Source organism: Oncorhynchus mykiss, chromosome 29 (genome assembly GCF_057628025.1).
Source record: "Oncorhynchus mykiss isolate SJ-2025 chromosome 29, ASM5762802v1, whole genome shotgun sequence".
Taxonomy (NCBI): domain Eukaryota; kingdom Metazoa; phylum Chordata; class Actinopteri; order Salmoniformes; family Salmonidae; genus Oncorhynchus; species Oncorhynchus mykiss.
Window position 1 is genome coordinate 9415223 of NC_143050.1, and position 16382 is coordinate 9431604.

Sequence of the window (16382 nt, forward strand, 5' to 3'; positions counted from 1 at the left end):
CTGGAATGAACTGCAAAAATCACTGGCGCTGGAGACTCGTATCTCCCTCTCCAACTTTAAGCACCAGCTGTCAGAGCAGCTCACAGATCACTGCACCTGTACATAGCCCATCTGTAAACAGCCCATCCAACTACATCATCCCCATACTGTATTTATTTACTTATCTTGCTCCTTTGCACCCCAGTATCTCTACTTGCACATTCGTCTTCTGCCCATCTACCATTCCAGTGTTTAATTGCTATATTGTAATTACTTCGCCACCATGGCCTATTTACTGCCTTACCTCCCTTATCTTACCTCATTTGCACTCACTGTATATAGACTTTTCTTTTTTTCTACTGTATTATTGACTGTATGTTTGTTTATTCCATGTGTAACTCTGTGTTGTTGTATGTGTCGAACTGCTGTGCTTTATCTTGGCCAGGTCGCAGTTGTAAATGAGAACTTGTTCTCAACTAGCCTACCTGGTTAAATAAAGGTGAAATAAATAAAACAAATAATAATAATAATAATTCTGTCACAGACACAAGGATGAGTCCTCTATCTACCTCTATGAGACTGGTACATTTTGATTGAAATCAAGAAGAACAGCAGATTCTGCACAGTTGCCTGCAACAAACAGCAGACATTGTGGAGTAGAGGTCCAATCTATTTAATAGATTTGATAATAATATAAGATTACATGGTCATCATAATGTGAATAATTGCTGTACTAATATGAATACTACTAATAATAATTTCTGTACTAATATGAATACTACTAATAATAATTGTTGTACTAATATGAATACTGATACTAATAATTGCTGTACTAATATGAAAACTGATACTAATAATTGTTGTACTAACATGAATACTACTAATAATAATTGCTGTACTAATATGACACAACTAATAATAATTGCTGTACTAATATGACACTACTAATAATAATTGCTGTACTAATATGAATACGGATACTAATAATTGCTGTACTAATATGAAAACTGATACTAATAATTGCTGTACTAATATGAATACTACTAATAATAATTGCTGTACTAATATGACACTACTAATAATAATTGCTGTACTAATATGAAAACTGATACTAATAATTGCTGTACTAATATGAATACTGATACTAATAATTGCTGTACTAATATGAATACTAATAATAATAATTGCTGTACTAATATGAATACTAATAATAATAATTGCTGTACTAATATGAATACTAATAATAATAATTGCTGTACTAATATGAATACTAATAATAATAATTGCTGTACTAATGCAACTACAGTATGTCATCTTTTGTTATCCACATCGCCTTCAGCATCTCTTTTTGATTTGAATTTATAGAAGAAGAATCATGAAATGGAGAGGGGGGTTCTTTGGGGTATGGGGGTTCTCAGTGTACAGAGGTGAGAGGGCGGGCGGTGGGGTAGGTACTACAAATCTCTGAAAAACAATCCCCCTTTCATGTATATCTCAGTGCTCCTGCCCCCCGCCCCCCCTCAAAAAAATCCCTTCTTCCCCTTTTTCTCCATCCCTCTGGCTCCCTTCCCCTGTTCCCCTTCTCCTGTCCCCCTTTCTCCTGTCCCCCCTTCTCCTGTCCCCCCTTCCCCTGTCACACCATCCCCCTGACCCCCTTCTCCTGTCCCCCCTTCTCCTGTTCCCCTTCCTCTGTTCCCCTTCTCCTGTCCCCCTTTCCACATCCCCCTATTCCTGTCTTCCCCCTGCACATGGACGCATGCACTCAGGCACATACACACTCCGACACCCATTCTTTCAGCCCCTCCTGTATGCACCGCTGCTGTCCTTTATTTTTCTCTCCTGATGACAAATGAATTTGCATATTTTTTTCCCCCCAGAGAGGCCTCAATAGAATGCATAAATACACTGGTGGTGGGCTGTCTTATCCCCCTGCTCTGCTTTCCTTGTCTCTCTTCTCCCATCTTCACCTCTCCTTCTCCCATCTTCTCATCTCCGTTCCTCTCCTTTCCTCTCCTCTTCTCTCCTTTCCTCCCTGTGCTTCATGGACAGGCTGGCTGGCTTTCTGTCATTATACTACCGGTGCTGCTGCTACTGCTGCTACATGGGACATATGACAGTATAATAGCCAGACAGAGACAAGTGGGGCTCTGGATAAAAGTTGCCCTTAGGTACAGATCTGGGATCAGTTTCTGCTCCCTGAATCCTACTCGTAGATATGAGCGGTGGAATTGCCCCTCCCCCTAATTTGTTTTCCTTTGTTAAAAAAAAAAAAAAAACTGGACTGTATTTATTCTTATATGTCAAATAAGTCTATTAGGTCCCTCCCCTCAATTGTTCCTATTGGGTGAACATATCACCTCCCTTCATTTTTAATAGCACTGTGCTAGAATGTATTCCTATGGCAAATTCTGATTGGTGCCACTATCAGTGTCACCCTTCGATTGTTCTGTAGGTCTAAGGGTATCAATGTAACCTCGAAAGAAAATGGAGACGCTTGACATAACAGCAGGCAACAGAGTATGCATACAGGCCCTGGTACATAGAAATTGATTGTAGAAATATAAATCAAGGGTGGTTGAGTTTAAAATGATGATAATGATGCCAACAAATGTGGCTAACAAACAGTAAATTAATATCAGAATGTGAAAGGAAAGCTTCATCTTCCTCACAACCATAATAACATCACCACCACCATCATCATCACCATCATCATCCTCATCAGCTTTATCATCATCATCATCATCATCATCATCACCATCATCATCATCATCAGCTTTATCATCATCATCATCATCACCATCATCATCACATCATCATCATCATCACCTTCATCACCAGCATCATCACCATCACCACCATCATCATCATCACCACCATCATCACCATCATCAGCATCACCAGCATCATCATCACTACCATCATCATCAACTCCACCATCATCATTACTACCATCATCACCATCATCATCACCACCACCATCATCACCATCACCAGCATCGTCATCACTACCATCATCATCAACTCCAGCATCATCATCACCACCATCATTATCATCACCACCTTCATCACCAGCATCACCACCATCATCATCATCACCACCATCATCATCACCATCATCATTACTACCATCATCATTATCATCAGCATCACCAGCATCATCATCACCATCATCATTACTACCATCATCATTATCATCAGCATCACCAGCATCATCATCAACTCCAGCATCATCATCACCAGCATCATCATCATCACCATCATCATCACATCATCATCACCAGCATCATCACATCATCATCATCACCATCAGCTTTATCACCATCATCATCACTACCATCATCATCATCATCATCACCATCATCATCATCACCATCATTATCATCAGCATCACCATCATCATCACCACCACCACCATTATCATCTCCAGCATCATCACCATCATTATCACCACTATCATCATCATCACCACCACTACCATCAATAATATCATCATCACCAGCATCATCACCATCACCACCATCATCATCATCACCACCATCATCACCACCATCATCATCATCACCACCTTCATCACCAGCACCATCACCACCATATCATCATCACCATCATCATTACTACAATCATCCTTATCATCAGCATCACCAGCATCATCATCACTAACATCATCATCAATTCCAGCATCATCATCACCAGCATCATCATCATCACCATCAGCTTTATCATCATCATCATCAGCAGCTTTATCATCCTCACCATCATCATCAGCATCATCATCATCACCAGCATCATCATCACCACCATCATCATCACCATCATCATTACTACCATCATTATTATCATCAGCATCACCATCATCATCACCACCACCATCATTATCATCACTACCATCATCATCAACTCCAGCATCATCATCACCAGCATCATCATCATCACCATCATCATCACCAGCATCATCACATCATCATCATCACCATCAGCTTTATCATCATCATCATCATCTCCACCATCATCATCATCACCATCAGCTTTATCATCATCATCATCATCACCACCATCATCATCCTCATCAGCTTTATCATCATCATCCTCATCAGCTTTATCATCATCATCATCATCATCATCATCATCATCATCATCACCACCATCACCATCATCATCCTCATCAGCTTTATCATCATCACCATCATCATCATCACCATCAGCTTTATCATCATCACCATCATCATCATCATCACCATCAGCTTTATCATCATCACCATCATCATCATCATCATCACCATCAGCTTTATCATCATCATCACCACCACCATCATCATCACATTATCATCACCAGCATCATCACATCAGCATCACCAGCATCATCTTCACCATCATGACCATCACCAGCTTTATCATCATATTCATCATCACATCATCATCACCAGCACCGTCATCATTGTATTCTAAGTTAGACATTAATGATTGTTGTACTTTCCACACCCGCAAAGACAATGTCTCAGAGCCCTATAAAAATGGCATTGTTTTTTTTGTCAGTGGTATGATGATGATGCTGATAATTGATTTGATAATGAATGACCAAAACCAGCACTGTCCCATTTACTATAATATAAAGGGCATGGTGCTATCAACAAGGGTACATTCAAATCTGCCAATTAAACATGTCATACAAATTTGTCAAGATCAAAATCTGATTATATTTCTAATGACACATTATTGTTTTTATTAAAATTGTAAGTTAGGCTTCAATCAATCCATGGATTGATCTTATATGTGTGAATAGAATGTACCTATAAGGGACCAAGGCCCCTCATACTCAACTCTGGACCTCGAAGCCAGTTCCACACAATTTCTTCATTTAGACCTGGGACACCAGTTGTGTACAAATAATTATCATGTAGAACAGAAAAACAGCAGGCTCCGGACCTCGTAGGTTAAGATTGGAATACCCCATGGGCTGTGGCATTCAATACAGTTCTATTCATAGGAGCGCGAGCGCATGTGATAATTGGAACATTGGGTTGCAACATACACGCATAGGCTACTGTAAGCGCGTTGACATAAAATATATTTTAGTAGGTCTCCCGCGATGCTCTTGCTTGTATCCTAATAAATGTATTCAAAAGGTTTAGACTTTAGCTACATTGTAACAAAACGTACAGTTACAATAGCAGAAAAATAACGGTACAAAGTAACGGTTCGAGTCAAGAGCTGTAGCCTATTGCGCGTCTCACCGCTTCATATAGCCAGAAGAGCGCACATAAAACAGGTTGTTATGTTTGAGGTGCGCCCACTGATAGCAATATACCCCATGTGCATTAAATTAACCTACGTGAATAAATAATATTGTATTTATCTTAAACAATCACCATTAACACAGTAAACGCCGTCTCGTATCGAAAAGCAGCGCGATGGTGGCTTAAGTAGGCTAAACAATTAGACAGTCATTTATTTATACACCTGCATTGATAGCAGTGTATCTTGTGTCTAGCCTATAGCCTATTGATTGGGTCAAAAACAAATGCCAAATTATGCCAAATTATCTACATTACATATCAACCTACCAAGAGGTCGCTCAAACACTTTTCTTGTGTTCCTATTTAAAACCCACCATCCTAATCTTAAATTAACAAAGTCATAATTTGCTAATAAAGTTCACATTGGGTGGTGTGAATAGTCAATGGTTGTGATTGATGATCGGGGGAAACGCTCACCAACACCCGTATCGCGTTCACTTTTACCTCTCTGTAGCTCACTAGAACGCTCCACGTTGCCCCATTCATTTGCTACACTGTGTTCAAAACACATAACTCAATTCTATAGCAAACACACTACTACACTATCTAGCGAGCTGCGCGCCCCAAGCTCAGCACCAGCAACATGTTTCGTATCACCGCGCCACTGAAAACTCCGGTGACGTTTCACAAAAAAATAGCCAATGGCGCATCGTCTGATATTAGGGCAATGAAAAAGTTATATCCAATCAGACGTGCGATACACTTGGCGGTGGCCAATAGGGGGCGAGCACCATCGACAGTAATGTTACAGAAGCTAAGACTGAAGACACTGCGTATCGCTGGTATTCCACATACAGCCATTGCAGTGCATTGAGATACAGCGGCAGCCGCTTTGGTAAGTATCAGGCACGAAAAAAATGTTAAGTCTCGGTAAGGATGAAAGTGATAAGAAAATACAGAAATACCTCAGAAATGTATTGACCATGTTTGAATGTTAGGTTGGAAACAATTTTGTGATTTTTCATTCGAAGCGAACGTAAAAAAACAAGAAATTAGCCAGCTAACGTTACTTACTGTACAGTAAGCACACATTAGCCGCTCGTTGAAAAAAGGAGAAAGCAAAATTAATCGGTGGAATTTCAATACAAACGTGGATTTCCTTGAATGCAAATTATTGTATTAATTCATGTCAGGTAAGTGTTGCATTGTTATGATAAAATGTGGTTTATTTATCGAATTAAAAATCAGTAATGTCCAGCGGACAGCTGGCTATGTAACATTAGCGCACAAACATGTTCATGGTAGAAGACACGGTTCATGGTATGAGCTCCAGCCATAGCTAGCCATTGCAGTGTTGCGAGGCTGTGATGCCTCTCATGCGAAGATGAAATCGTGGGAAAATTGAAAATAAAAATATAGAAAACATTGTGGGGAAAAAAAGCTGTTAATAGTTATTTTTCACTATTCGACTCATAAAAGAGTGAACAAAATTACCTCAGGAATCTGCGCTTTACTGTAATGGCTGACTGTTCTCGCATTGGAAAAAATGCAGACAGCCATACAAGCGCAGTTCACTTCAACTTTTTCAAACCGTGATTTCTCACCAAACACGTATAAAACTGTACAATCTAACGATTGGAAATTAAAGTCCCATCTGTCCTTGTTCCAACGACAGTATTTTTTGATTTTTCCGTCGAGATTAAAGGGTTGAAATCACAGATTGAAATAAGGTGGGTACCCGCGGTTGCGCTGCCCTCTACTGTATGCAATGTAATTGCCAAAGATTTAACTAACCCAAGATAGACCACAGACTGTCGTTTCCAATGGGAGCAAATGAATCATAGTGGGCAGAACAAGCAAGGAGGTGGGCAGAGCAAAGCACAAGTTAGCAAGATCCCATTGGCACGTTGTAGCATTTATTAGCATATTTCCGTTAGAGAACGCCTACTATGAAGTGCGCGTGTGCAATAACTCCATTCGCTCATGAAGTCGTTCTAAACAACGCAATTTAATGAAACTCAGCAACGGGTAAAGTCTATTAAACATAGTCCAATCTGTTCTTTACATATTCTAGTAATGGGAACAAAATACTTTATTGAGATCAAATGTTTCATTGATTAGAAAATGTGCAGAATGTTGGACAAATCCATCTTACTCCATCTTCTCCCACTGCCGGTCACTAGGCTTCCTCTCATCACCATATTTGGTGGCGAGTGGAATTGCTTGCTGGATTTGTACATCCGGTGAAACATCTGGTTCATTGTTCTATCTGTGTAATGGGGTCGTCACTAGTTACCATAGCCAAAAAGTCCTAAACCCCGCCTATTTCTACAATTTATCTTCTTAAAATATTATCTTAAACCTAACCATAACCACACTGATAACCTTATGCCTAACAATGACCTTCCATTAAGACCAAAAAGCACATTTTTGTTTTCACTAATTTTACGATTGACAATTTGTGATTTTGTGGCTGTGGTATCTAGTGTAAACCGTGTAATGGCTGTGCATTGACACAAAGAGAAGGAGCCATATTCTCCATGTTAGTGGATGAAGACAAGCGGCCATTCCGAGCTAATAGGAAACTAACTCAACACAGCCCGCACATAGGCATAGCACAGACCCAGTGTATTGCTATAAACGGCGGCTAATGCAATAGGAATCTACCGGGGAAAAGTATTGTCATGCTCGCGGGCTTTGTCAACATGTTTGTCGATTAATAAAGCGACCGGGAATGCGGGTCGAGACATTTCAGGGCGACTTTCTTTCACGAAGAAGGCATTCTTACAAAATGGAAGAAGAAATATTGCCGTCGTTGTTGACCTCCTTTTCCTCAACGAGAAGCCTATGCGCCATTACTACTTCACTCGGCAGATAGAAATGCATTGCTTTGTTACAACACAGACGTACTGTAATATACAATAGGAAATATTAGGGATTTTTTCCCAATTTTTATGATTTTTTTTCAAATGTTGCCAAATCGAGTTTAGAGTGAAAGGGAAGCATCTTTTAACGTTATTTTGTGGTTTTAGGGTATTTTTCTCGATTTTTCGGAGTTTGTTTTTCTAAGGAATATATTTCTGTAGACTTAAATGCGCTATAATTTTAACATTATACACGAATTCATCAGAAACGTGGCGATATGTATTTCTCATTTTCTTTCCGCTTTAGTGCGTGAAACATTTCAAATATTTGCATACATATACAGAAGAGTATCCAATGTTGCACGCATTTTTTTTTATCTAGACTGAGAACTTCTGTAACGTTCTGGAGCTAAAACTCAAATCATCGAATGACAAGCATTCTGCATTAAATAAAAAATAACAAATGTGACTAATTTAAGTCAACAAAAATGCATGAAAATTGTTTTAATTAAATTGTATTAAAAAGTTAAATTTCTCATGATTTGACCAGTAAAAATAACGGATGCGTTTTCGGCAAAGGGCACTGTCCCTGTGACAAACACTCTAGAAACGGTTTGTTTTCCACAAACGTATCGTCAAGCAGACAGAACGAACGAACCAGACGTGTTTATTCGCAGAGGGCTGCGTTTACAGTTCTGATGCCAAGAGTGAGGGAAGGAAACAGTCTTTAGTGCAGGCTGGTAGGGGGATCCAAATGATTAGAAAATGAATAATCAAAATCAATAACCAATACTATATTATTTAATGTCTTCAACCCCTTTGTCAAAGCAAATCTAATTAACTCAGTTACAACAAATATTTGTAATAAGTTGAGAAAGGGGTTCCACCTGTGTGTAATATACACCTGGATCTGTGAGGGCCCTCAGTCAGGTAGTCAATTTAAACCATGAGGCGCAAAGAGCTTTCAGAAGAGTTCAGGGATAAAGTTGTAGATCGGCACAGATTAGGGGAAGGTTATAAGAAAATTTCCCATACATTGAGTATCCCATTGGGTACAGTCAGGTCAATCATTAAGAAGTGGAAGGTGTATGGCACCACTGAGACTCTGCCCAGATCAGGACGGCCTTCCAAAATAAGCAGTTGGGCGAAAAGGATTCTTGCTCTGGAACTCACCATGAGGCCAACTGCCTCTTTGAAAGAGCTGCAGAGTTCCATGGCTGAGATGGGAGAAAATGTCCATGAATCAACTATAGCTCGATCATTCGCCAACTGTAGCCGGTATGGCCGATCGGAAAGAAGGAGAACATTACAGAAAGCAAACAGCAATCTCCAATCACGTGCAGAGTTTGCAGAAAAGTATTTAGGTGACTCTTTAAAAAAAAATATATATATATATATATATATATATATATGGCAGTAAATAGTTTCTGTCAAAAAATACTGAATAAAATGACCTACAATGTTTATAATATTTAATGTTGTTAACTTCTTCTTTGCTGTTTTGCTAATTTCTAAAACATCTCATTTTTAGATATTGAGATGGGGAAAGATCCAAGGAAGCCGAGGGGCAAGATGTCCTCCTATGCCTACTTTGTCCAGACCTGTCGGGAGGAGCACAAGAAGAAACACCCAGAAGCTTCCGTCAACTTCTCAGAGTTCTCCAAGAAGTGCTCTGAGAGATGGAAGGTAAGTATGGAACACATCTCAGCTGTGATTGATTGGCACCCTTTTTGAATTATTCCCAATTTAGTACACTGCTTTTGACCAGCACCCTGCATGGGCCCTGGTCAAAAGTAATGCACTAAATAGAGAATATAGTGCCATTTTGGGAGCCAGCCCCTTTAGTTGAAACTGTCCTGTACTACTATCAATCCCTTGATAGTTGTCTTTGGTACAACTTAGTTTCAAATTAATGGTGTCACAGCTAAGTTGTTCCATACTTATTTGCCACCCCTTGTGTATCATTCTCTTGTAAACGTTGTCTTCCTCTACCACTGTGTGTTGCCCCTACCTGACACAAAACACACGCTTCACTATTGGCATCTTACCACCAGTGTTTACTACGTGTACTTAAATACCTTCTTCATGTTGTTGTTCTTCTCTCAAGACCATGTCTGCCAAGGAGAAGGGGAAGTTTGAGGATCTGGCCAAACTGGACAAGGTGCGATATGAGAGGGAGATGAGGAGCTACATTCCTCCCAAGGGAGAGAAGAAGAAGAGGTTCAAGGACCCCAACGCCCCCAAGAGACCATCGTGAGTACTGCCTGACAGAAAAAGACAGTCATCTCTCCCCCCCCATGGCTCATGTCTCAGAGAAGCATGTCTAAAGTAAATTAATGAAATAATTACTATAATAAAATAATGAACAATAAACGTGATTGGAATTGGATTACATTTGAATAAAACAACTACTGCATTTAATGCACCCATTTAACACTACAATTAAAATCAGGGTGTCCCATGTTTTGGCAACAACAATCAATTCATGATATCCAAACAACATTAGTAAGAATTCTCTTTCCTTTCTTCCACCGACGTCTCTCCCATCCTCCAGGTCTGCGTTCTTCATCTTCTGCGCTGACTTCAGACCCCAGGTGAAGGGGGAGACCCCGGGCCTGTCTATCGGTGATGTGGCCAAGAAGCTGGGAGAGAAGTGGAACAACCTAACAGCGGAGGACAAGGTACCCTATGAGAAGAAGGCTTCCAAGCTGAAGGAGAAGTACGAGAAGGTAAACAAACAACCCTTTTTTTGTTCCTTCATCAATTTGGAGGACCTGTAACACCGTGCAGTCAGACGGGGGTGACAGGTGTATACTGAGGGCTGTGTCTAATTTGGACTTTCTCGTAGTTCATGTCAATAGTGTGACAATTCAAGTTAGACTTGTGGATTTCAACATGGGGTTCGGGCCCCAAGTTACCGACAATAAATTCTACAGTTTGATTAGAAATACCTTAATGTTAACAGTCGAAAAGATCTATTACTAACACCAGGGGTGTAATTGTTTTGCAACGTAAACTAGCGTTTCTATTGGCCAGAATCAATCAGGTAAGTCCCTTCGTATGCTGATCCTGTCCAATAGAAATACAAGTTTTTGTTCTAAAATTGGAACATTTTGCAACTGTTTGGAGTAATGATTGAACCCCAGTTATCTGAAACACTAGCTACGTGTCATTCAGAACAACAGTTAAAAACAACAAAAAATCTCTCCTTATTCTCAGGACATCACTGCGTACCGCAACAAGGGTAAGGTGCCGGTCAGCATGCCAGCGAAGGCCGCCGCACCCGCCAAGGACGACGACGACGACGATGATGACGACGACGATGATGAGGACGACGATGATGACGACGATGAGGATGACGAGTAGATTACCGTTGTTACGTATAGCACTTACAATGTCTTGTTTATAAAGCATTTAACCCCCCCCCCCCCACCCCCTCTTGTACACACAACACTTACTGAAAACAAAACAACATAAAAAAAAATTAAAAAAGACACAAAAAAACCTGTACCAAAAAAAAAACCCACAAAACAAAAACGTAACCGCTGTGTATAAGAATCGTTTTTAAGCTGTACAGTTTTTTTTTCTCCTTTTCTACAACAGTGTCAATTGTGTTTGTCTAGTGTTCTTCTCTTCCAGTGGTAGGTACTATTTATACCACTTATCCCCGGGGTGCATCCCAAATGAAACCTTATTCCCTATTTAGTTCACTATGAGACTCTGGTCAAAAATAGTGTACTATATAGGGAAAGGGTTGCCATTTGGTACGCATTACTTTGCCTGGTACAGTTTTAAAGCGGTTGTAAAAAAAATTACAAAAAATAGTCTGGGAAACCGATGGGTCTATTTTCCCTATGTAGCAATGCACAGCAGCACACTACCTAGTTATACGTGGGGGTCCTAGAAGTTCTTCTGTTTTCAATGACCGGTGTATTTGTTCTCTTCTTTTAGATGCCGTATTATCAACGTTATTTTACTGTACTGTTTGAATACCACTGTAATTACAACAACAACAACAAAATGAAAGGATTACATCTGTTTTGGTTGATTCTGAATTGCTTCTGACATCAATAAACATTTTTTTTTTAATATATATATATATTTTTAATTATTATGAAATGTTTTCTTGTAGATGGAGCACCACTAGATGATTATTATGGTTAATATATACAAAGCATACTGTTACTGTTTTTCCGGCATTTGATTGTGTCGTATGGACGTTTTGAATAGAATGGGCGAGGATGGAAGTCGTAACTCAAGCCAATGCAGCTATAGCTCATCAATGAACTCGTCTGATGTAGGGTCAACTGATTCTGTATTGACTATATTATCCACAGGGTTCCTCCCAGGAGGAATGTCATCTTCACTGCCTTGTCAACACAAGTGTCTAATTGACAGCCAGACAATAATACATTCGGTCATGAATGGTCCTTATGGGTTATCCTGTCTGGGAATAATCATAGCTGTGATGCCGTGTTCACGTGCCAGTCGGGAACTCTTGACATTTACGACTTGGTAAGTGGTTGAATGCGTCACGTGTATAACTGCAAATAGTTAGCAAGTTGGACATTTCAAGAGTTTCCTAGTTCTGTCTAGCACGTGAACGTCGCGAAGACCGTCAAATCTGGGAGTAATCATGGCTCAAGAGTGTCGTAGGCACGCTTGGGAATAGTGCTTTACAGAAGCTCACACACACATTATGTTTGACTGTAGTGTGTCCTGTGTCTAGGAAGCCTGCAGTGCAACTGTCTAGTTGCTGTGAAATAGACTAGTCAGTTTGAACTAAAACGAGAGAGGAGACCTATTTCCTTTTACTGCCCTGTATTTGACCAGGGCCCATAGTGCCCTGTATTTGACCAGGGCCCATAGTGCACTGTATTTGACCAGGGCCCATAGTGCCCTGTATTTGACCAGGGCCCATAGTGCACTGTATTTGACCAGGGCCCATAGTACCCTGTATTTGACCAGGGCCCATAGTACCCTGTATTTGACCAGGGCCCATAGTACCCTGTATTTGAATTTGTATGTATTATGGATCCTCATTAGTTCCTGCCGAGGCAGCAGCTACTCTTCCTGGGGTCCATTTAAAAAGAAATACATTTACAATGCATTAATAACAGATTTCACAACACACCTAAGTGTGCCCTCAGACCCCTACTTGACTACCACATATCTACAACACAAAATCCATGTGTATATGTGTGTGTATAGTGAGTATGTTATTGTGTGTAGATATACAGTATAGGGATTAAGTTTCAAGATTTAATGTCATGTGCACAAGCTCCAAACCCAGTAATCGACAGGGTGTAATGTAGTAATCAACAGGGTGTAATGTAGTAATCAACAGGGTGTAATGCAGTAATCAACAGGGTGTAATGTAGTAATCAACAGGGTGTAATGCAGTAATCAACAGGGTGTAATGTAGTAATCAACAGGGTGTAATGTAGTAATCAACAGGGTGTAATGTAGTAATCAACAGGGTGTAATGTAGTAATCAACAGGGTGTAATGCAGTAACCAACAGGGTGTAATGCAGTAATCAACAGGGTGTAATGTAGTAATCAACAGGGTGTAATGTAGTAACCAACAGGGTGTAATGCAGTAATCAACAGGGTGTAATGTAGTAATCAACAGGGTGTAATGCAGTAATCAACAGGGTGTAATGTAGTAATCAACAGGGTGTAATGTAGTAATCAACAGGGTGTAATGTAGTAATCAACAGGGTGTAATGTAGTAATCAACAGGGTGTAATGCAGTAACCAACAGGGTGTAATGCAGTAATCAACAGGGTGTAATGTAGTAATCAACAGGGTGTAATGTAGTAACCAACAGGGTGTAATGCAGTAACCAACAGGGTGTAATGTAGTAACCAACAGGGTGTAATGCAGTAATCAACCGGGTGTAATGCAGTAATCAACAGGGTGTAATGCAGTAATCAACCGGGTGTATTGCAGTAATCAACAGGGTGTAATGCAGTAATCAACAGGGTGTAATGCAGTAACCAACAGGGTGTAATGCAGTAACCAACAGGGTGTAATGCAGTAACCAACAGGGTGTAATGCAGTAATCAACAGGGTGTAATGTAGTAACCAACAGGGTGTAATGCAGTAACCAACAGGGTGTAATGCAGTAATCAACAGGGTGTAATGCAGTAACCAACAGGGTGTAATGCAGTAACCAACAGGGTGTAATGCAGTAATCAACAGGGTGTAATGCAGTAACCAACAGGGTGTAATGCAGTAACCAACAGGGTGTAATGCAGTAATCAACAGGGTGTAATGTAGTAACCAACAGGGTGTAATGTAGTAACCAACAGGGTGTAATGTAGTAACCAACAGGGTGTAATGCAGTAATCAACAGGGTGTAATGCAGTAATCAACAGGGTGTAATGTAGTAATCAACAGGGTGTAATGTAGTAATCAACAGGGTGTAATGCAGTAACCAACAGGGTGTCATATGGGATGTACACACAGACTATTAAAGTGTACTTTTAATGACAATGTGTGAACAATTGTGTGTGTGTGTGTGTGTGTGTGTGTGCATAAACATCTGAGCCTGTGTGTTGCTGTATCCTATCCTCTCCTTAACCCTGGTGGAGGAAGTTACTGTGTCTAGGCTATAGCTAACAGTATACAGAGAGGATGTTAGTATGTCTTAGCCACACACCGTGGCATGATAACACCATGCTCCACTGTCTCCTGTTCTCCCTGCTTTATTTAGATATACTGAGGCATTCTCTATCTCTCACTCTCAATGTCTATCTCTCTTTCCCTCTCTCTGTCTCTTTCTCTCTGCCTTTCTCTCTCTATCTCACTCTCAATGTCTATCTCTTTCCCTCTCGGTTTCTCTCTCGGCCTTTCCCTCTCTCTCTCTCTCTCTCTCTCTCTCTGTCTGCCTCTTTCTTTCTCCCTCTCTCTCTCTCTCTCTCTCTCTCTCTCTCTCTCCCTCTTTCTTTCTCTCTCTCTCTCTCTCTCTCTCTGTCTCTCTCTCTCTTTCTTTCTCTCTCTCTCATTGACTTCCATCCAGGATGGGGAAAAACAGCAGCGGTTTATATAAGAAGGATTATGTGCTTTGACAAACCCAGTGAAACAAGATACTGGTGTTGTAGAACTGCCTCATTTAATGTAATGTACAGTGTCACTCACCAATCACACACACACACACACACACACACACACACACACACACACACACACACACATAAATACACACACACACACACACACACTGGATAGAGACGGGATTTATTCAGGAGGAGGCAATGCTACTGAACGGAACGTTTAGATAGAAATGAGTTAAGTAGAACAGCGATACCATGTGATCCGGTATAAAAACAAATGGTGATTTCCCCATTCAGAGTTATTTTACAATCTGTGATAATTTACAATGGGAATGCCAAGGCCAACCGTAGAGTTGTCATCAATATCATCATGACTCATGATAGACTGTGGATTTGAAAAAAGGACACCATTTTGTACCTATTAAACCATATGGTTATTTTTTCAGGGGGAAATTGATCCAAGGACCTTCAAAATGGGAGTGGCCCAACGGGATGCCAGTTGCCCATCCCTGTTCTACCACGAGTTTTGGGAGTTAGAGGGTCAACAACAGCAGTAGTAGACGGGCAGCTGAGAATGAGTTCACTCCCAGTCCATGAGAAGATTAACAATGGAACAACAACAATGAAGTATGGCTGTGTGTTTACGATGTTTACCTCCATCGCTGTCATTTCCTGGTACCACAAGTACAATAGGCATACATTGTGATTCATAGTGATAGTAGTGATAGTTGAGGACAGGGCGGTGTGAGTGTGTGATGCTGATTCTTTGTAGTGGTCTACTACTGATCTGCTCCCTTTCAGCTGTTGCGGTTCACTGTGCTGTTCTGTGAGACTATTATCCTGCTAGCGCAGAGCAGAGTAGACAGACTAGGTCTGAAAGCAGCAGTCCACAGCCACATACAGACAGGTAGGCAGCACACAGCGCCACAGAACAGACAGACAGCGGGCTTCAAAGCCTCACTAATCCAGTCTCCTGCTGTTCACTCCCACTGCACATAATACATGGGCCTGGATTGACGTCTAGTGGATATTTAGAAGAACTGCAGAAGTATTGACAAAGATGTTATAAAGATTTTTCTCTGTGGTATTGATGATAAAATATGTGGGAATAATAAAAGTTAATGTAACACTAGTTATATGAGCAGTTATTGTATTGGTTTACAACAGAACAAACAAACCAGCTCTGATCAAATCAAATTGATTTACATAGCCCTCCTTACATCAGCTGATATCTCAAAGTGCTGTA

General features: G+C 40.4%; 1 protein-coding gene across 3 annotated transcripts; it reads left to right on the forward strand.

The window, feature by feature from the left end:
- The first annotated feature begins 5973 nt into the window (after positions 1-5973).
- hmgb1a (high mobility group box 1a) lies at positions 5974-12170 on the forward strand. 3 transcript variants are annotated; one of them, XM_021590218.3, is made up of 5 exons: positions 5974-6108; positions 9609-9763; positions 10185-10330; positions 10632-10806; positions 11297-12170. In XM_021590218.3, exons 2-5 carry the CDS (start codon positions 9617-9619, stop codon positions 11441-11443), a joined length of 615 nt encoding a protein of 204 aa, XP_021445893.1. In that variant the 5' UTR covers positions 5974-6108; positions 9609-9616; the 3' UTR covers positions 11444-12170.
- Positions 12171-16382: the final 4212 nt, after the last annotated feature.

Excerpts from the sequence above, each read along its gene's own strand:
- hmgb1a (XM_021590217.3), top strand. The coding sequence starts at position 9,024 with ATGAGGCGCAAAGAGCTTTCAGAAGAGTTCAGGGATAAAGTTGTAGAT. Across the intron at positions 9,764-10,184 it reads AGTGCTCTGAGAGATGGAAG|ACCATGTCTGCCAAGGAGAA; the intron begins GTAAGTATGGAA and ends TCTTCTCTCAAG. Across the intron at positions 10,807-11,296 it reads TGAAGGAGAAGTACGAGAAG|GACATCACTGCGTACCGCAA; the intron begins GTAAACAAACAA and ends CCTTATTCTCAG.